Consider the following 22588-nt stretch of genomic DNA (forward strand, 5'->3'; position numbering starts at 1 on the left):
TCTCGATCTAATGACTGTGACTAGAGTTAAGAACTAACATCCAAATAAGTTCGGCAGAAGGGAAAGAACGAACAGGTTAGCGGAACGAACGAACCCCAGGGATATAATCAAACCAACAGCCAGTAAGTGTTCATTCTGAGTCTTGTATAAACACATACACACACACACAACTGTTCAGACTGAATCAAGAGCCCGGCCGGACCATCTTCAGTGAAATGGATGCGCAACCAAGCGTTAAGACGACGGAAGGAGCTGGAACAATATAAAACACCATAACAATCCCATAATAAATACCAACATACTGCGGGGTATCCGGCGTCCGGATTAATTGTTCGCCGCAGCTAAGCTAGCATGCGCGCATCATCCGCCAAACGAAGACTAGTAGTAGTACATGACTAGGAAGCTAGCAGGGGCCGATGATGAGAGGAAGAGACGAAGGGGGTGTGGACTAGAAGACACCCGGCCCTAGCTAGCCGGCGTAGATGTGGACGCCGATGGCGATGAGGAAGATGGTGATGAGCGCGAAGTAGAGGACGGCGTGGACGAGGATGGCGACGCCGCTGGTGTGCATGGTGCCGAATCCGACGATGCGGCCGTGCGCCGGCAGCTGGAACAGCAGGCCCGGCGTGAGCAGCACGAACAGCACCGTCGCGATCACCACGGGGCCCCAGTCAGCCATGGGGGGCGACGAGCTAGCTGTGGACCGATGAGTGACCACCTTCCTATCCCCCCTCGATAGTGAGTTTGAAACTTGAATCCCCACTCTCACTCTCCCTCTCTCTCTCTCTCTCTCTCTCTCTCTCTCGGGCGGTGGCTCGCTCGCTCGCTCGCTCGTCTGAAGCAGCTGGGTGATGCAAGGGAGGGGGAGTAATTAATGGGCTGCACGGCAGGTGAGGAGTGCGGGCGACGTTGCGCTTCTCGGGGCTGCGCGCGTTCCCACTGCCACTGCCACTGCCGCGTGCCGCCCACTGCGAAGAGCAAACGGTCGGCGAGGAGAGGCAGGTGCCACCGGCTGAAACCTGGGTCCCCCCTACCAGGGGACACGTGGGCGGACGCGCGGCGGGCCCACCGTCCGCCTGCCAGTCGTGTGACGGACCTTGGGTTGGGTGGACGGCTGTTGCACGTGACGCCTCGCGATCGGGCTACGTGCGTGTTCGCATTTGTATGCGTGTCGTGTGCCGCTTGCCGGGCACGGCGGTCTCGGGCGACTCAGCGTCGTCTGTACTCTATCCGGCTCGCGTCACGGCGCCGCTTGGTCTCGTGCGCCTCGCCTTGTGGCTGCTCGCTACGCACACGGCACAGCACGGTAGCGGTAGGTGCTCGTTGCTTGGTCTTTCGTCACACCACCCCACACCCCGTTCCAAAAGCTATGCCAGAATGGCAGAATAGCTAGGCAGCGGCCATGCTATGTACCGACGACGACGGGAAAAGGAGAACCACCGCCTCCATCGTCATGTCTCCACCTGTTATGCGAACGTACGGATAATAAAAACAAGCAGTAAATCAGGCAAGATCTCCTTCAGTTCGTGCTTGCTGCTGCTAACTGTCACGCAAACCAACGCCACCAAGGATGCTTTGCTTCGGCCTGAAATCTGGATCGCATGAGCTAACGTGATCTATCTGTTCTTACTTATAAGTTTTTTTTTAGCTTTTGATTTGGTAACGTAATACTACACTATAAACTAGTACTAAGCGAGTACTGTACTGGCTATTATTATCTATGCATGGCACCGTCGTCGATGCGATGCAATGAGCCGTCCGATGCACGTACGGCTTGCTCAGTTTTCGAATCCTTAGGGCGGCCAGGCCCGGTGCGCGTGCAGCGCCTCTCGGCTTCGCCGCTTATGGTTAACAGTCGGTGGCCTGCCTGTCGCGGTGTGTCGTCTCGCCTGCGCCCCGCCCCAACAATTTTCGTTTCGATGCAGCCTCCTGCTAGCCGACGCCCGACGGAACGGTAACGCGCCCTGATGAATGTGAATCCCCGTCACACCTCCGTCTACGTCGACATGAAACGCGTGATAAGCAAATTAGAGGAGTGGAAGTGGAATGATACCTTTTCTTTCCTTTCTGCTAGCTGTTAATGCATGATGCTTTACTTCTTGCTTTCAGCAATATATGGGACGTCTCTATCTCTCTCTCTCTCGGCAATCAGGAGCTGGTGAGCACGCTGAAAAGAGAATGGCCATTTGTTCCAGCATCCAATCCAAAGCTATAGGCGTGTGCGTGTTTGTGCCTTTTTCACAGTTAACAAAAAAAATATGAAACTCCACCTTCCCCCCTCCTCCTTTTATCTTATATTTTCTGGATGAAAAAGAAAAAAAAAGGATCGCAAAAATGCGCTTTAGATAAAGAGCTTGCGAATGATTTGATCCGGCGTTCTCCATCAGAAAGACCAATCAACTCTTCAGATCGTGCAAGAGCCAGCGGTGGCAGAGGCGGAATGTACGTATACGTGCATGCGGACAATGTCTCGTCTCCCTGGCTTTTTCGTCGTGCAAAGCTTATTTATTTACTCTTGACAGCAAGTCACCCCGAATACAGCAGAACCGTCTGATGAGCCCACGAACATGCGCTAGCTGTACCACAGACCCAACCCCCCACCCCCTTTTGCGTGCGTGCGTGCGTGTCAAGGATCGGAGAGGAGACAAGGAATCGCCGACCTTGCGTGTGCACAGCCGTACCCATCAAGCTACATACGCACACACTATACGTACCCTCCTTTACAACTAAGGCCCTGTTTGGGAACAAAGTTTTTGAAAACTACAGTTTTTAAAATACTATACTATACTTTAGTTATGACAATACCGCAGTTTATAATACCGCAGTTTTGAAAACTGAGGTCCAGAGCTAAGTTTAGAATGCCTTAAAACAACTATAGTATTTGCAATACTTCAGTTTTGAAAACAGAGATTTTACCCAGCTTGCCAAACACCATTATGTATATAATACTGCAGTATTTGAAAATACTGCAGTATTCTTCTAAAACTGCAGAAAAACTTTGTTCCCAAACACCCTCTAAGAAGTATAGAGATAGACGTGGGTATTGGAGTCCAGTCCAAACCATTCTCGACTGTGTCATATATCTGGATGGGTTCGGATACTTAATTTGAATGTTAAATTTTTTACCTCCTTCTTTAATTATGAATAAATAAAAAACTAAGAATTTACTATACAAATTTATATTCTTATTTTTTTATTGAGTTTTAATATTCATACACATATTTTTAAATAATTAATGTAAACTTCGGACACAGATATGAATTCAGATGCCTTTTCAACTTTTTCGTTGCAGAAAGAAAATGATACATTTTCTGTAAAAAAAATCTATGCTAAAATATTAAATTTATTATATAATCTAGATGCTTAGAATCTAATCATATAGCACGAATAAAAGAGAAAGCCTTGCACTAGGGGGTATAGGCGCACACGATACACGTATACATACATCACAGTCCTCCTGACTTGTTGATATCGGAAATGTGGGCAGGGCAGCCAAGGTGGCACTCTCGCTAGAGATGGATAATGAGCCAGAGCAAAAAAATAATAATAATATATTTATAATAATTAATTTTTAGTTAATTTTAAACTAATTTAACAATAGAAAATAATAATTATACTCAGTTTTAAAAACCACATAAATGTAACATCAAATTAGTACAATTCATCACTTATCAATTCACAATTCACATACATGTTCATCAGTTTAACTCACAATTATATTTAAATCAATTTAACACATAGACATAGTTCATTAATCATTAGTTTAACTCATAGACCATAGACACCTCACATACATATAACATGTTCATCAATTATTCCGTAAATGATAATATATATTGTTTTGTTTTGTTGGAATGTGGTAGTTCGTTTAGCACACGAGTTGGTTCGTTAACAAACCGAGCTAGGATGTCAGCTCAGCTCATGAAAAAATCAAACGAGCCGAGCTGATCATGAACCGAGCGAGCCAACGAGCCACGAGCATTTCGTCCAGCCCTAAAACTCGTTGTGGTAACACATACTACGGGCACGGCCATGCAAAGACGCCAACACGTACGTGTCGCCCAGGTAGCCAGCAGCCCAGAACAACCCGAGCGAGTACCAAACCGTTTTAACGGAAAAAATCGCTACCCAGCGGTAATAGTTTACCATCGGTAAACCGCCAAAAATTTGTAAAACCCGACCGGTTTGGCCAGTTCAAACTAAAGCAAATTTAAAACAACTTTCCCTAGAAAAACATAATTTGCTCAATTCGCGTTGAACAGTTTATATTAATTGATACATACAACATATGTTTACCAATATCACATACGACATACATATACAATCACAAACTCCAATTCTCATGCAACAATCACCCATCAGACTACGCAATATTCAAATACAAGTTCTTTTAGAGTTCTCCTAGAGACATATGTCGATATGTTTCACAATACTCACGTATTCAGCTCGAGTCATAATGATAGTACTTAGACATGTGTGGAAGGATCATGATATGGGCCAATTCCGTATACATAGTCATATACAGAAGGTATGAGATGCATTAGCGAGAAAAACAAGAACGAATAAATCCCTACAACAAAACCTAAGCAAATAAACAATCTATAATGTGCAAACTAGGTTTTGTATAAATGTTGTTATCTCTACCCCAATGTCTAAGTTTCAATTCTAAACAATATAAGTATAAAGACAAGATGAAACTTAAATGCTTAATATAAATGCGGAAGTTAAAAAGCAACGTAGAGATGCAAACTCTTGTGGATGACGCCGGTATTGTTACCGAGGTATTCGGAACCACGCAAGGTCCCGACTAATCCTCGTTGGTGCCTCTACGCAAAGGAAAGCCCACGCGAGGGCCAAGAACCTTGGTCGAGTAACTCCGTAGAGAGTCGCGGGTCTTCTCAACACGCAAGTGGTGCTCCGCTTTCAGCTCCTCTCGGACGCTCCTCGCCGTCTCCACTAACGAGCTTCCAGCCGAAAACGGCGCGAGCCTCGTTCCCTCCGGTACACGGTGGCAACCGTGACACAAACGCGGTTGTCACAGTCTCACAAGACTCTCGCCTCACTCGGTACAATTACAACGGCTCACACAAGAGCCTAGGGGTTGTGTGGTTTTTCTAAATTCACTCAACTAACTAGGGTTCACATAGAGCAAGCGCTAGAGCGGTCTAACTAACCTAAGCACTTCGCAAAGCACCTACGCTAATCATCGAGTGATTCTATTAAGCACTTGAGTGTATGAGCACATGGAAATGTCTATACTATGCCTTGGTAAGTTGCTTGGGCTCTCACACCTTGAAATAGCCAGTTGGGGTGGTATTTATAGGTCCCAACACAATTCTAGCCATTAGAAAAAAGCTACTGCTCTTTGCGGCACACCGGATAGTCCGGTGGGGTCACCGGACAGTCCGATGCCCCTATCCGGTGCGCCTAGCTGTTGGATTTGACACCATAGGTGACCATTGGCGCTGCAGGCTTTTACACCAAACAGTCTAAACGTCACACCGGACAGTCCGGTGGCTTCTCTCCACCAGTGCCACTTGGAACTAGCCGTTGGGCTACCGACTACTTGTCGGTGTTTCAAAACCCGGGGGGTCCCTGGACCGACGAGTAAATCGTCACCGCGTGCCCCAGCCCAGATGGGTCGGCGCGAGGCGGAACGCGAAGGGGGGAGAAGCAGCCGGAGGGAGACAGGCGTGGGAGCGTGGAACCCGCGGCCTTCGTGTTAGCCCCGCGCCCAGGTCGGGTGCGCTTGCAGTAGGGGGTTACAAGCGTCCACGCGGGAGGGAGCGAGCGGCCTTGCGCGAGCGCCGTTCCGTCCTTCCCCGCGCGGCCAACCCTCTGTAAGAGGGCCCTGGTCCTCCCTTTTATAGGCGTAAGGAGAGGATCCAAGTGTACAATGGGGAGTGTAGCAATGCGCTAACGTGTCTAGCGGGGGAGAGCTAGCGCCCTAAGTACATGCCATCGTGGCAGCCGGAGAGGTTTTGGCAACTAGTTCGCGTGGTGTCGTGGCCGTCGGAGGAGCGCTGGAGCTTGGCGGGAGGACAGCTGTCGGGGTTGTCGCGTCCTTGCTGACGTCCTCTTTCTTCCGTAAGGGGGCTGAGAGCCACCGTCGTCACAGGGCATGCGGAGCGCCATCATTACTCGTATAGTGGAGCGAGCCGGATGGGACGCCGGTCTTGTTCCCCGTAGCCTGAGTCAGCTTGGGGTAGGGTAATGATGGCGCTTCCTGTCGACGTGGTCGGTCCGTGCCCTAGGTTGGGCGAGGTGGAGGCCCCTCCGAGGTCGAGGTCGAGTCTGTCTTCCAAGGTCGAGGTCGAGTTCGAGCCCCCGGGTCGGACGAGGCGGAGACCGTCGGCTGAGGCTGGGGCTGAGCCCGTGTCCGAGCCCTAGGGTCGGGCGAAGCGGAGTTCGTCGTCTTCCGGGGCTGAGCCCGTGTCCGAGCCCTGGGGTCGGGTGAAGCAGAGTTCGTCGTCTTCCGGGGCTGAGCCCGTGTCCGAGCCCTGGGGTCGGGCGAGGCGGAGTTTCCTATGACACCTGAGGCCGGACTTGGCTGCTGTCAGCCTCACTCTGTCGGGTGGCTCAGCAGTTGGAGCGACGCAGGCGGCGCTGTCCTCTTGTCAGACCGGTCAGTAGAGCGGCGAAGTGACTGCGGTCACTTCGGCTCTGTCGACTGGAGGGCGTGCGTCAGGATAAAGGTGTCAGGCCACCTTTGCATTAAATGCCCCTGCGATTTGGTCGGTTGGCGTGGCGATTTGGCCAAGGTTGCTTCTTGGTGAAGACTGGGCCTCGGGCGAGACATAGATCCTCCGGGGTCGGCTGCCCTTGCCCGAGGCTGGGCTCGGGCGAGGCGTGATCGCGTCCCTCGAATGGACCGATCCTTTACTTAATCGCACCCATCAGGCCTTTGCAGCTTTGTGCTGATGGGGGTTACCAGCTGAGATTTAGGAGCCTTGAGGGTACCCCTAATTATGGTCCCCGACAGTAGCCCCCGGGCCTCGAAGGGAGTGTTAATACTCGCTTGGAGGCTTTTGCCGCACTTTTTGCAAGGGGACCAGCCTTTTTTGGTTGCATTTTGTTCCGGTGGGTGCGCGCGAGCGCACCCGCCGGGTGTAGCCCCCGAGGCCTCAGAGGAGTAGTTTGACTCCTTCGAGGTCTTAGTGCGTTTTGCAACACTTCGGCTGGTCTGGTTGTTCCCTCATGCGAGCTGGTCGTAGCCCAGGTGCACGGTCGGGTCCCAAATTCTCGGGCTGGTATGTTGACGCTGTCAACGGTGTGGCCGGAGCCGGGTTTGCGAGAGCAGCCCCCGAGCCTCTGCATAGGGCGAGAGGGCGGTCAAGGACAGACTCGTCTTTTTTACATACGCCCCTACGTCGCCTTTCCGCAAGGAGGAGGGGAGAAAGCGCCATGTTGCCCTCAGAGGGCGCCGAACATGGTGTCTCCGGTGAGCTGCTGGCGGGTAATCCGAGTGGACGCCCGTGCCCCATTTGTTAGGGGTCGGCTAGAGGCCCGGAGGCGCGCTCCAAAAGTACCTGCGAGTGATCTGCCGGACCCGGTCCCCTTTGACAGGGTCCGAGGGCTCGATGCCTCCCTTTAATGGGATTCCGTTACAAGATCGCTCCCGTTGTTCTCGGAAATGTCCTAGGGTACCTCGGGAGCGTAGCCCGAGCCTTGGTTATGTATCGAACGTACCCAGGGTCATCCCTCACTCTGTGTCTGAGGTGACTGTGAACCCTTCGAGGGCCAGCCTACGAACCCCTGATCAGTAGTGGGCGCGGAGCCCGAGTGGCCTGAGGCGGCCGTTGAACCCTTCCGAGGGGCCAGCCATCGAACCTCTGATCAGTAGTGGGCGCAGAACCCAAGCGCTCTGAGGCGGCCGTTGAAACCCTTCCGAGGGGCCAGCCTTTGAACCTCTGATCAGTAGGGAGGCTCGGGGCCTGTTTCCTTCACGGAGAAGGATCCTTTTCGGGGTATCCCCCTTTCCCGGTCCCTGTTGTAAGAGAGAGAAAGAGGTGAAAGCATCTAGGCCCCTGGTTGGTTTTAGTGATTAATGACAACGTAATATTATATGTGACTAACGTGTGTTTTGCAGAGACAAATGGTAAGTTAGGTCGCATGACAGGTAGAAGTACTACAACGGTGAAAACAATTCCGGAGATAAGAACTCGAAGCGACGGCTAAAACGACGAAACAAAAGGTGAAGGTCTACGGAGTCCGAGTGTCAAGGAGATGTGGACACTCGCGATTTAGTTAGCTCTTTTATTCTCTTTTAGCCGTACTATAAAGAGGGGTTGTCGATGAGTAGTTTGACCAAGAGAGTTCTAGTATAGTGTTGGTGCACAATCACACTCACATACAGTGCTAGGTGTCACTCTAGAACTCACTCACAAGTTAGAACGAAAACTGATTTGAAAAACAAGAAGTAGGGTTTCTGTCCCTGGGGGCACCGGACTGTCCGGTGTGCACCGGACTGTTCGGTGCACCCTCTGCGAGGAAGAAGCTTCCTCCACAGAAAACCCGAGAGCGCCTGTTTCAGAGTTGAATTTTAGTGGCGCACCGGACATCGCACCGGACTGTCCGGTGTGCCATGAGTCCAACGGCTAGCTGTCAGAACTAGCCGTTGGAAACGACCGTTGGCGCACCGGTGGCGCACCGTTGGCGCACCGGTGGCGCACCGTTGGCGCACCGGTGGCGCACCGGACTGTCCGGTGCGCCATTGCGCAGTGAGATGCCTGTAACGGCTAGTTGGTGGGTGAGGGCTATTTATACCCCCTCCACCCACCATATTCAATGTCTTGCACTCCACATTTATTCCAGCACATTGCTAGAGCATTGCAAGCACCAAAAGCCTAGTGAGGAGATTAGAGAATCTTAATCCGTGTTTGTTCCTCATTAGCGCTATCGAGAGCCACCTAGAGCACACACCACTTGCATTAGGCTTCTCTTGGTCAAGCGAAAGTCTACGGCTTGTTACTCTTGGTGATCGGCATCACCTAGACGGCTTGGTGGCGTTGGGAGCTCGGTGATCACCGTGAAGATCTTGTTGGTGACCCGACTCAAGTTTGTAAGCAGTCTCGAGGGATCCACCGCGCCGGAGTGGCAAAGGATCATCTCGTAGTGAGCACTTGGTTCTTAAGAGGACCAAGGGGGAGCGATACCCTTGCGCGCGTGCTCCAACGAGGACTAGTGGAGAGTGCCGACTCTTCGATACCTCGGGAAAAATTGGAGTCTTCTAAACCTTGCTTTACATTCCGCACTTAATTCAAGCACTTTACATTGTGTATTTGTTTAGTAAGTATTTGAAGTATTGTTTTAGCATTGTTGCATTTCTAGTATTATTTTCTTAGTGCTAGTAGTTGGGGTGAAGTTGGGCTCTTGCTTAGCTCTTGCTTAGGTTTTAATTAGTGTTGTTTTTTAGAAAAGCCCAATTCACCCCCCTCTTGGGCATCGTGATCCTTTCAATTGGTATCAAAGCCTTGTTGCTCATAGATTAGCTTAACCGCTAGAGTTACGATGTCCGGTGGGGATGGACCTCCTCCCGCTTTTGATGGTGACGATTTTCCTTATTGGAAAATTCGTATGGAAGCATACTTAGAGGCTATAGACATTGGTGTCTATAAAGCCGCCACACAAGGATTCCCCGAACCTAGAGATCGCACAAATCTTGTAGGTGATGAGTTCAATTATGAGAAATGGAATGCTAAGGCCAAAAACACCCTTTTTAGAGGCCTTTGCAAAGATGTGTTCAATAGAGTAAGAAATCATAAAAATGCTCATGATTTGTGGATGGACATTTGTGCTCTACACGAAGGAACTAGAAGTGAGCGTGAGGAGAGATATCACATAGCCATGAGAAAGTTAAATTCTTTTGAAATGCTTGCTAATGAAAATGCTAATGCCATGTACTCACGTCTCAATATTCTTGTAGAGGAAGTTAATGGATTGGGGCTTACTCAAATCTCACAACCGGATGTTGTGAGGAAGATTCTCAGTGTCCTCCCAATAGACAAATATGGACACATTGTCACTGTGCTACATCAAATGGATCTTTCAGTTACCACACCTACACAGATTTTGGGAAAGATCAATGCTCATGAGATGTACATGCACATCAACGACAAAGAAGAATCATCTTCCAAAAGAAAGGATTTGGCTCTCAAAGCAAATCATGAAAGAAAAGGAAAATCCAAAGTACAAATTGAGGAAGAATCCTCAAGTGATGATGATCTTGATGCTAACATTGCCTTGATGGTGAGGAAGACCACCAAGATGCTAAAGAAGCTCAACAGAGAAGGCATCAAATTTGACTCAAGAAAGAAGAAATTCTTTTCCAGCAAAAGAAAGCCCATCTCTGAGATGGATTGCTATAACTGTGGAGAACTTGGTCATCTTGCTCATCAATGTACCAAGCCCAAGAAGAACAAGTTCAAGGGCAAGAAAGAAGATGACAGCGATGATGAAAAGAAGGAAAAGAAATTTTTCAAGAGAAAAGATGGGAAGCAAAAGAGGTTCCACAAGAAGAAGAATGGAAAGGCATACATTGTCGGTGACTGGCTCACTGACATTGAGTCATCAAGTGGATCTTCTTCAAGTGAAGAAGAGAATAATGAAAAAGTTGCCGCCATCGCCGGGGACTTCTCTTCACCACCACCATCGCCATCATCGACTTCTCACCTATGCCTTATGGCTAGGGGTGAACGGAAGGTACAAAATGACATTAATATTACTGATGATAGTGATAGTGATAGTGATGAGGAATTTGCTTCACCTTCATATGATGAGCTAGCTGACTTGCTTAAAGAATATACTCAAATCATTAGAAATTCAAAGGCTAAATGTGATAGGTTGAAAAATGAAAATGAATCTTTAAATGCCAAATATGACATAGTTATGAAAGCTAGTGATGAAATAAAAGAAGAAAATAAAACTATGTCATCAACTGTAAATGAGCTCACAATCTCCCTAAAAGATGCTAAGGATAAATGTGACAAATTAAATGAAACTAATAGGGAGTTGCAAAATAGACTAGTAAAGATCAAGGAAGACTATACTCAAATTAAATTTGATCATGACAATCTTCTTGTTGAAAATGAACTTTTATCTTGCAAAACACATGAGGCTATTAACCCTGTTGTTAAGATTGATGTAGCAACCTCATGTGATGATTTGAGTCAAGAAGAGCAAACTAGTCTACATGCTGAATTGACTGAAAAAGTTGAAGTCCTGACTTTAAACAACCAAAAATTGAAGAATTACTTGACTGATGCAACTACTAGAGGAAAGGTTGCTATTGAGAACAATGATTTCAACAATAAGTTGACAGTGGATAATCAAAGGCTTAAAAATGAGGTCAAGAAACTAAAAAGTGAAAATGAACATCTTGCAACAAGTGTGCAAAAGTTCAACAAGGGTCAATACCTCCAAAATGAGCTGCTTATGAACACTGTCATGAAAAACAACAGGAGTGGTATTGGATACAATGCTTTTGTGCAAAAGAAAGCTACCACTCAATACAAGCCAAAGCAGACTCACAGGCCTATCAAATGCTTTGAGTGTGGAAATGAAGGTCATTTTGCCCACAACTGCAAAGCCAAACCACCAACTCCCTTGCCTAAGCACTCAAGACCATTTGCTTTCAATGCTCATTATGTTCTAAGAAAGGTTGCAAATGGAAAGGTCAAAGTTACATTCCTAGGTCCACCAAACAAGAGTAGACCTAGACAAATCTGGGTTGCAAAGTCCTTGATTGAGAGAGTTACTGGTCCTATGCAATATAGGGCCCTCAAAACTCAAGCTTGAATTGTCTGTGGATGTAGGTGAACTACAATACCGGTGGGAGCCATTGGGTTATTGACAGTGGATGCACACAACATATGATAGGCAACCCACGGATGTTCACCTCACTTGATGAGAATGTTGATGGACAAGATAAAATCACATTTGGAGACAATTCAAAAGGAAAAGTGCAAGGACTTGGCAAGGTGGCAATCTCAAATGATTTATCAATATCAAATGTTCTCTTAGTTGCACCTTTGAGCTTCAATTTATTATCAGTGGGTCAACTCTGTGATCTTGGACTTCAATGCTTATTCACTCCAACAGAGGTCATTGTAACAAAGATGGATGATGAATCAATGGTATTCAAGGGATTTAGATACAACAACCTCTACTTAGTGGATTTCACTTCAGAAGATGCAGACTTAAGAACTTGCCTCTTCACCAAAGCTTCACTTGGATGGCTCTGGCATAGGAGGCTTGCACATGTTGGGATGAGCACACTCAAGAAGGTATTAAAGAAAGATATGGTTAGAGGATTAAAGGATGTGGTGTTTGAAAAGGACAAGCCATGCAGTGCATGTCAAGCTGGAAAGCAAGTTGCTAATACACATCCTACTAAAGCTTTCATGTCAACATCAAGGCCACTGGAACTACTTCATATGGATTTATTTGGACCTACAAATTATGTAAGTGCCGGTGGCAACCTCTACTGTCTAGTGATTGTTGTTGACTTCTCAAGATACACTTGGGTGTTCTTTCTCCATGACAAATCTGAAGTTGCATCTATATTCAAGAAGTTTGCCAAGAAAGCACAAAATGAATTTGATTGCAAGATCAAAAAGATTAGAAGTGATAATGGCAAAGAATTTGACAACACCAACATTCATGAGTACTGTGATGAAATTGGGATCAAGCATGAAGTGTCTGCAACATATACACCTCAACAAAATGGAGTTGTTGAAAGGAAAAACAGGACCTTGATCACTCTTGCAAGAACAATGATTGATGAGTATAACACTCCGGAGAGGTTTTGGGCCGAAGCTGTCAACACTGCATGTTATGCATCAAACAGGCTATTTCCTCACCGGCTGCTTGCGAAGACTCCCTATGAACTGCTAAATGGGAAAAAGCCAGACGTCTCCTTCTTTCGGGTGTTTGGATGCAAATGCTATATCTTCAAGAAACGCCATCACCTAGGGAAGTTTCAAAGACGTTGTGATATTGGTTTTCTTTTGGGTTATTCATTAAAGTCCAAAGCATATCGAGTATTCAATCATGCCACTGGCGTGGTAGAAGAAACATATGATGTGGAATTTGATGAGACTAATGGCTCCCAAGGAGCACTTGAGAATTTTGATGATGTAGGTGATGAGCCACTTAGGGAAGCAATGAAGAACATGCCAATTGGAGCTATCAAACCAAAAGAAGATGAAGAAGAGGTGCAAAACATTGACATGCCTTCTTCATCAAATGTACCACAAGATGATGATAAAGATGAGAGGCATGCAAATGAAGATACATTTGTCTCTCATGAACAAGCAAGGGTACAAGCCGAAGATGTTGATGCTCCAGGATCTTCTTCCCAAGTGGTCAACAGGAGAAATTCATCACTACTTCAAGCTCATCCTCAAAACCAAATCATCGGGAGTCCTTCACAAGGGGTTATTACTCGATCCCATAGACATGCTTCTTTTATTGAACACCACTCCTTTGTTTCTTGTGTTGAGCCTACTTGTATAGATGAGGCGCTACAGGATCCGGACTGGGTGAATGCCATGCATGAAGAACTTAACAACTTCACCCGTAACGAAGTTTGGACCCTGGAGAAGCCCCCACAAGATGCAAGAATCATTGGAACAAAGTGGGTGTTCAGAAACAAACAAGATGATCAAGGTGTGATTGTAAGAAACAAGGCAAGACTTGTTGCAAAGGGATTCTCCCAAGTTGAAGGCTTAGATTTTGGAGAGACCTTTGCACCGGTTGCTCGACTGGAAGCCATCCGTATCCTACTTGCATATGCATCATGCTATGAGATAAAACTTTATCAAATGGATGTAAAAAGTGCATTTTTAAATGGCTTCATAAATGAACTTGTATATGTTGAGCAACCGCCTGGATTTGAAGACCCTAGATATCCTAACCATGCTTACAGGTTGTCCAAGGCGCTTTATGGGCTAAAGCAAGCTCCAAGGGCTTGGTATGAGCGCCTTCGCGACTTCCTCATCGAAAAGGGCTTCAAGATCGGGACCGTCGACACAACTCTCTTCACAAAGAAACATAACGGTGATATTTTCATTTGTCAAGTATATGTTGATGATATAATCTTTGGCTCGACAAATGACTATCATTGCAAGGAATTTGGTGAGTTGATGTCGAAGGAGTTCGAGATGTCAATGATTGGTGAGCTAACATACTTCCTCGGCTTTCAAGTCAAGCAAATGAAAGATGGTAACTTTCTCTCACAAGAGAAGTATACCAAAGACTTGTTAAAAAGGTTCAACATGGAGAAGTGCTAACCAATCAAGACCCCCATGCCAACAAATGGACATCTCGACCTAGATGAGGGAGGTAACCCGGTTAATCAAACTCTCTACCGTTCTATGATTGGTAGTTTATTGTACCTTACCGCATCTAGGCCCGATATCATGTTTAGTGTCTACATGTGTGCTAGATTTCAATCTAATCCTAAGAAAGCTCATCTTCGTGCTGTTAAGAGAATTCTTAGGTATCTCAGGCACACCACAAGCGTTGGTCTGTGGTATCCCAAAGGAGCTACTTTTGATTTAATTGGCTATTCCGATTCGGATTATGCCGGTTGCAAAATTGATAGGAAAAATACTTCTGGGGGATGCCATCTGCTTGGTAGATCACTAGTTTCTTGGACATCCAAAAAGCAAAACAGTGTTGCCTTGTCAACTGCCGAAGCGGAATACATTGCCGCGGGTGCTTGTTGCACACAAATTTTATATATGAAACAAACTCTTCTAGACTATGGCGTAGTTTTAGAAAAGGTACCTTTGTTGTGTGACAATGAGAGTGCTGTTAAAATTGCTAATAATCCTGTACAACACTCTCGCACCAAGCACATTGATATCCGTCATCACTTCCTTAGAGATCATGTTGCTAAAGGATATATCATTTTAGAAGGAGTGAGGTCGGAAGATCAATTAGCGGATATTTTCACTAAGCCACTTGATAAGACCCGCTTTTGCATGTTGAGGAATGAACTAAATATTCTTGATCTCAGAAATTTTATGTAAAATGTCAAATGGTGTTGTCAAGCTTGCATTGCATGTTTAAATTTCTTGTATTGCATCTAGGGCTTTGTCTAACCTAGTTGAGATAACCGCCAACAAAGCGAGTGAAAAAGCTTAACTCGGATCAAACTTGACAAGTCTTAGTTCTAAGCTTTTATCACTTAAATTCTTACTTTTTATGCAATTGTTGGTTCTTGAAATATGCATGAGGTACTGCACTTAGGGGGAGTATTCAAAACTCAAATCATTCATGAAAACCCCTAGTGCAAGCCAAAATGCAAATTTCACCATTTGCCTATTTTCTCTAAAAATTATCTAGCCTATGGCAAAATATTTTGAAAAATATATGAGGGTGCCAATACCTGTCCCAACAAGTGTTATTTTGTATGATTATAAGTTGGGATTTGGTTTGGTTGAAAGTTAGATAGAAAAATTCAAAATTTTCCAATCTTCCCTCTGTCTGGGCTCACCGGACAGTCCGGTGTGCACCGGACACTGCACTGTGCAATGTCCGGTGCACCGGCAGCCGCGCGCTAAAAATCCTTTTTCTTGTGCGCTGTCCGGTGGTTCACCGGACAGATACTGTGCGCTGTCCGGTGTGCACCGGACAGGCACTGCAGACTGTCCGGTGCGCCCATATCGCGTTTTAAAAAAAGGCCTCCAGCCCGAGACCGAGCCAGAGGCTCCTTTCACTCCCCCGCCAGTGCTTCTCTCTGTCTCTCTGGCGTCTCTCCTCCGCCGGCGACCTCCCCCCCACCGGCGACTCTCCGGCGACCTCGTGCCCCTCTCCTTCCCTCTCCGGTGAGCAGCACTTCCCCCTCTCCTTCCCTCTATTTCTATCGGTCAGTGAGGCAGTGAGGCACTCCTTCTCCACCCTGTGTCCATTTTTCAAATTCCTGTCAAATCCAATGAATCTCAAAGGTGGAATGTGTTCAATTGTCCCCATTGTGTATTCCTGCAGGTTTCTAGCTCCCTTTGGGAGGGTTTCACAACCTAATTTGCCTCAATCTCCCAAAACCTAATTCACCGCACGCCAAGTGTTCGGTGAAATGCTCAAACCAGCCAAAATTGCTCCAATTGAACCCAAATTTTTCAGGCACCTTCACAACACTCCCAGTAACATACTTGCCAAATTTCACGCCAATCCGAGATCCCAGGCTTAAAATTCACCAAATTCTCCGTTTCGAGCGATCGTTTCCGAGCCGAGTGCCCAAATCTCCTTTTCTTCGCCTAAATTCAAACCAAGCACACACTTCACTCATATTCACCTACATAAACCTATTCGTGAAGTATCGGCTCAATTCCATGTCGTTTCGTGCCTCAATTCGAATTCCAAACCTCCTATGGCACTGTTTATCTTTCAAACGTCGTTTTCGCGTCGTTTGGCCTCTCGATCGTCTCGTCTCGTGTTTTCTGTGCCATATTTCTCTGTGTATGTATTTATTCACATTTCATATACTTATGACTATGTGACTAATACGTGCTCACCTCTTCTGTCATTTCAGTGACCTTGATTGCCCGTGTGCCGTCTCCTGTTCTGCCTGGATCGTCACCTCTCGTGTGAGCTTTTCAGGTAGTCATCTCATCTTTTGCTAATCTATCGGACATTTTCGCTCTGTGCTTAGTCACTCTCTCTCATTTGCAGACATCAGTTCAGGATGCCACGCACGAAGAATGTGTCGGCGCCAGGGGGAGGCGATGATGAGGATCCTCGTTGCCCCTTCAGGCAGGTCAAGGGCAAGACAGTATATTTGGAGCAGCAGGAAGGCCGCAAGAAGCGGCGTACGGATAGAGCTGCCCGTGCGGCGGCAGCCGCAACAGCAGCCGCTGCGCAGGCTGAGCTTGGAGATCAGCCGCAGACTCCGTCAGATCAGATCGCCTACTGTGTTCGTCGTCTCGCCTCCCGGCGCTCCTCCACTCACACCTCTGCTTCCACTCCGCCACCCACTCTGCCTGCTCCCGTCACTCCTGTTGCGCCATCCACCACCACAGCCATACCCACTACCTCCACTACGCCAGCTTCCACTGCTCCTCCTCCTCCCGCTCCCGCTTCAGCTCCTCCTATCCCTCCACCTCGATTCCGGGAGCGCGATGAGACTGAGGTACAACCACTTGCTGCAGATCCTAGACTGTTTGACCTTCAGCGTGCTACAGCGGCACGGGTACGCAGGTTTAGATACGTACCCGTGGAGTCTTGGTTACCAGCTCAGAGGGACCCTGCAGCAGTTGACCTATTCAGCACACGTATTCAGGAGTCGTTTTTCAGAGCCCAGATGTCTGCTCAGATAGCTCTGCGAGTGCACCGGCTTTTGGATCTTCCAGCCTTTCTGCTTGCAGCCGGTGCTGACTCTGAGGCGCACCTCACATATCTTCCTGGCCTTCAGACCCTTTTGACTACCAGCGGCAGGTATATTGAGGAGTGGGTACGAGTCTTCTACGCCTCTGTATGGATTGACCCGGATCATCACTGGATGAGGTTTCGTTTTGAGCGCGAGGATGTCACCATTACTGCCAGTCAGATTCGTCAGCTTTTTGGATTTCCCGAGTCGTCGACTCGTCTTCACAGCCTCTGCTACGGCACTTCTGACCCTCCTCGTCGCCCTCACGGCGGTGTGGCTCCGGGTACAGCTCACGTCGCGGCTCTGTTCCGCCTGCCCTTCACAGATGGGTCGCGACGTTCACCGGCAGATTTTACTACAACAGCCAAGTATTTATATGAGCTTATCAGACGGACTCTTCTGCCGAGGATGGGATACAGGGAGGCTACCACACATATTCAGCTTTGGCTCCTTGGTGCCCTGATCTCTCACTCTGAGTTCGACGTCGTGGACTTCCTTCTTTGTGAGATCGAGGACACCGTTTTGGATGGGATTCGTGCTCGTCGGCAGTTGCCCTATGCTCACTACTTGTGCCACATCTTTGCGCAGCTGATTCAACCTCCTCGGTTTCAGGGCACACTTGAGGCCTCACGCCTCGTTTTTGGATCCTACCGTCCTGCGCCTGAGACCCATGTGCCGGCTTCTGCTCCTGTTTTTGACTCTCAGGCCGAGGACGCTGCTCTTCGTCAGTTCGACACTCAGGCTACAACAGTTGATGATGTTGTTGTTGTTGTTGATGATGATGATTTTGGGGTTCCTCCTCTGCCTCCTATGCCTCCACGCTCACATGATCATGAGGCTGGGAGTTCTAGTGCTACCCCTGCTGCCCCTCCGGCTATGGACCCTGCTCTTGCTTCGATTCTGGCTCACCTGGCAGCCGAGCAGGCCCGGTTATCTGAGCAGATGCTCTCAATGTTTCAGAACATGCAGGACAGGCAGGATGCGCTTCAGCAGCAGCTTCTTCAGGATCGGGCTGAGAACAGGGCATTCATGGCTCTTATGCTACAGCAGTCTGGTGTCTCAGTTCCTCTAGTTCAGTCTGCTCCACCTCCTCCGCTTCACGCTCCAGTTGTGCCAGCGATTTTGTCAGGACCCCTGTTGGTACTTCTCCGCTCCGGCCGGTCACTTTGGCTTTCACCTCTCCGGCTCTCAGCTCTGTCTGCCCGCAGCCACCAGTGCCACCAGCATCTGCTGTTACCACTACTGCTATGGCAGTATCTGTGACCACTTCTGTTCCGGTAGCTCCTGCAGCGCGGCCTCAGTCTGAGTCAGTACCAGCTCTAGCTTCTACCACAGATCCTGGATCCGAGACTGACTCTGACCCCCCGCCGGCGTTCGCTCTGCTGCCTCGACCGCGACCGGACGCGCCCCCGCCGCCTCCTCCCGCTTCAGATGTTTAGGTTCGGGTGCCCTTTTGGTGTTTGACGCCAAAGGGGGAGAGATATGAGTTGTGAGAGCTAGGGGGAGTTAGAGAGTTAGTAGAGAGTCATTTTGGTGTAATACATGTGCTTGCTGCTTGCTACTCTCTGTACTAGCTTGATGTTTTTGGCTCACAAACTCGATATATACTCTCGTTGCTTATGATTGACTGTGTGTATTATGTTTTCACCTTATATTTTATCACCAGTCTTCTTGTTCTTGTTTCATTGATTTAACTTCACTTTCATATGAACAAGAATCTTATGTTGTGTATGTGCTCACTCTTATTATTATGGTACACGTTCTTTCTGTCAAAGATTACTGAGTATAACTAACCATCCTTCCTATTGACAGAAACTTCAAAACAAACTACTCTCACAAAACTTGTAAGGTTGTCATCAATCACCAAAAAGGGGGAGATTGAAAGCATCTAGGCCCCTGGTTGGTTTTAGTGATTAATGATAACGTAATATTATATGTGACTAACGTGTGTTTTGCAGAGACAAATGGTAAGTTAGGTCGCATGACAGGTAGAAGTACTACAACGGTGAAAACAATTCCGGAGATAAGAACTCGAAGCGACGGCTAAAACGACGAAACAAAAGGTGAAGGTCTACGGAGTCCGAGTGTCAAGGAGATGTGGACACTCGTGATTTAGTTAGGTCTTTTATTCTCTTTTAGCCGTACTATAAAGAGGGGTTGTCGATGAGTAGTTTGACCAAGAGAGTTCTAGTATAGTGTTGGTGCACAATCACACCCACATAAAGTGCTAGGTGTCACTCTAGAACTCACTCACAAGTTAGAACGAAAACCGATTTGAAAAACAAGAAGTAGGGTTTCTGTCCCTGGGGGCACCGGACTGTCCGGTGTGCACCGGGCTGTTCGGTGTGCACCGGACTGTCCGGTGCACCCTCTGCGAGGAAGAAGCTTCCTCCACAGAAAACCCGAGAGCGCCTGTTTCAGAGTTGAATTTTAGTGGCGCACCGGACTGTCCGGTGTGCACCGGACAGTGACTGTTCACTGTCCGGTGTGCCATGAGTCCAACGGCTAGCTGTCAGAACTAGCCGTTGGAAACGACCGTTGGCGCACCGGTGGCGCACCGTTGGCACACCGGTGGCGCACCGGACTGTCCGATGCGCCATTGCGCAGTGAGATGTCTGTAACGGCTAGTTGGTGGGTGAGGGCTATTTATACCCCCTCCACCCACCATATTCAATGTCTTGCACTCCACATTTATTCCAGCACATTGCTAGAGCATTGCAAGCACCAAAAGCCTAGTGAGGAGATTAGAGAATCTTAATCCGCGTTTGTTCCTCATTAGCGCTAGCGAGAGCCACCTAGAGCACACACCACTTGCATTAGGCTTCTCTTGGTCAAGCGAAAGTCTACGGCTTGTTACTCTTGGTGATCGGCATCACCTAGACGGCTTGGTGGCGTTGGGAGCTCGGTGATCACCGTGAAGATCTTGTTGGTGACCCGACTCAAGTTTGTAAGCGGTCTCGAGGGATCCACCGCGCCGGAGTGGCAAAGGATCATCTCGTAGTGAGCACTTGGTTCTTGCGAGGACCAAGGGGGAGCGATACCCTTGCGCGGGTGCTCCAACGAGGACTAGTGGAGAGTGCCGACTCTTCGATACCTCAGGAAAAATTGGAGGAGTCTTCTAAACCTTGCTTTACATTCCGCACTTAATTCAAGCACTTTACATTGTGTATTTGTTTAGCAAGTATTTGAAGTATTGTTTTAGCATTGTTGCATTTCTAGTATTATTTTCTTAGTGCTAGTAGTTGGGGTGAAGTTGGGCTCTTGCTTAGCTCTTGCTTAGGTTTTAATTAGTGTTGTTTTTTAGAAAAGCCCAATTCACCCCCCTCTTGGGCATCGTGATCCTTTCAAGAGGAAAAGGAAAAGGAAAAGGATACGAAATCGAATGATGTGGTGTACCTTTTTCGACGCGGTCATTATGGCGAAGGCGAAGCGTCGCTTGCTTCTCCTGCCTGAGGCGCCGCCTGTCCCGCCGCGGAGTTAATGCGACGGGGCGAGTGGTTCGCGAGGCGGTCGTTGCGCGTGTCCAAGCCGTTCGAGGAACGGATCACGGGCGCGCCGTCTTCATGCCGTGAGAGAGGGTTCCCTCGCTGCCCCTGGATGGGACATAAGCTTGGCTGACGACGTGACCGCTGCTCCTGCCCGCCTGCCACTGCCATTACTGCCGGCCCATTTTTGACCGTATTTGACCGTAGCGCCTGGCTGGCACTGCTGGGTCACACGCAGGGTTGCCTCAAGTTGCGGTATTGGCTCCGCCGTCGAGGAGGCGCGGTAGTGGCGCGAGGGGCGGTGCAGTTGCTCGCACGTAGCAATCGGCGTGCCGGTTGCATGACGTGTGGGCCTGGGCCTCCATGCTGTGTGCGTTGGAGTTGAAGGGGCGCGCCCACTTGGCGCGGTTGCATGCCGACTGCATGGCTATCCACCCTTTCACCCGTTGGTCTGGGCGAAAGTGGAGGAATGCTTGTAACCGCTGGGCAGTTGCATGCCCTGCGCGCGGCGGTTTGGCTCCTTCTGCCCTGGACCAGCTTGCATGACGCGTGGGGCCCAGCCCCCGTGTCGTAGGGGGAGGACCTTGGAGTGTGTTGGAGAAGACGCAGCCCGCGACGGCTAGGGACACGAGTCGGGAGAGTCGCCTTTAAAAGGAGGGTGATCCCCTTGGAGGGCAACCACGTCTTCGCGCTCCCCTCATGCATCGTGTCTTTCCACCTTCCGAGCCCCCGGATGGGGGACGCCCGCAGTCCTTCCGTCTTGTCGTTGGAGGAACACAACTTCGTGGAAGTTGGTACCTTTCAGCCATCGTTCGGCTTCAAGGATTTTCATCATGCAGCCCGGCTGCATCCCCTCGCCGGTGGTCACCCAAGATGGTGACCTCCAGCTTGATGGCGGGGAGAAGTGAACCAGGCTGCGGCCTCTGCCCCTCCCTCAGCTTCAAGGATGTTCATCATCTGTGCTGGGGAGAGGAGTGTGCCGAGTTGGGGTCGGTCCCTGCGCGGGCGGCGGCCCGCTCCTTCCCTCAGTGATCGGGGGGAAGGGTGTTCGCCGTTCGTGGCGTTGGCAGCTGCCGCGTGCCTGGCTCTCTGGGCCGGGTGGCTTCTGAAAGGGAATTAGGCTTACACCTAGTCCCTAATTATTGGCTCAATTCCAAGCAACTTTTGCACCTACATTATGCAAACTAGTTCAATTATGCACTTCTATATTTGCTTTGGTTTGTGTTGGCATCAATCACAAAAAGGGGGAGATTGAAAGGGAATTAGGCTTACACCTAGTCCCTAATTAATTTTGGTGGTTGAATTGCCCAACACAAATAATTGGACTAACTAGTTTGCTCCAGTGTATAAGTTATACAGGTGCCAAAGGTTCACACTTAGCCAATAAAAAGACCAAGTATTGGGTTCAAACAAAGGAGCAAGGGCCAACCGAAGGCACCCTGGTCTGGTGCACCGGACTGTCCGGTGCACCACCGGACAGTGTCCGGTGCACCAGGGAAGACCGACTTCAAACTCTTCACCTTCGGGAATTCTCAGAAGCCGGCGCGTTATAATTCACCGGATTGTCCGGTGTACACCGGACAGTGTCCGGTGTACACCGGACAGTGTCCGGTGCTCCACGAAGTCGCGGCTCCGAACTCGCCAGTCTCGGGAATTCGCTTCGGCTGCTCCGCTAAAATTCACGGACATGTCCAGTGTACACCGGACTGTCCGGTGTAACTGCGGGGCAACA

General features: G+C 48.7%; 1 protein-coding gene across 1 annotated transcript; it reads right to left on the reverse strand.

Annotated features, from left to right (window-relative positions):
* Window positions 1-259: 259 nt before the first annotated feature.
* Window positions 260-876, reverse strand: LOC100279052 (uncharacterized). The gene has a single exon (NM_001363831.1). The coding sequence runs from the start codon at window positions 677-679 to the stop codon at window positions 470-472; it is 210 nt and encodes a 69-aa protein (NP_001350760.1). The 5' UTR covers window positions 680-876; the 3' UTR covers window positions 260-469.
* Between the last annotated feature and the right edge of the window lie 21712 nt (window positions 877-22588).

The sequence above is a fragment of the Zea mays genome, chromosome 5 (genome assembly GCF_902167145.1).
Source record: "Zea mays cultivar B73 chromosome 5, Zm-B73-REFERENCE-NAM-5.0, whole genome shotgun sequence".
Taxonomy (NCBI): domain Eukaryota; kingdom Viridiplantae; phylum Streptophyta; class Magnoliopsida; order Poales; family Poaceae; genus Zea; species Zea mays.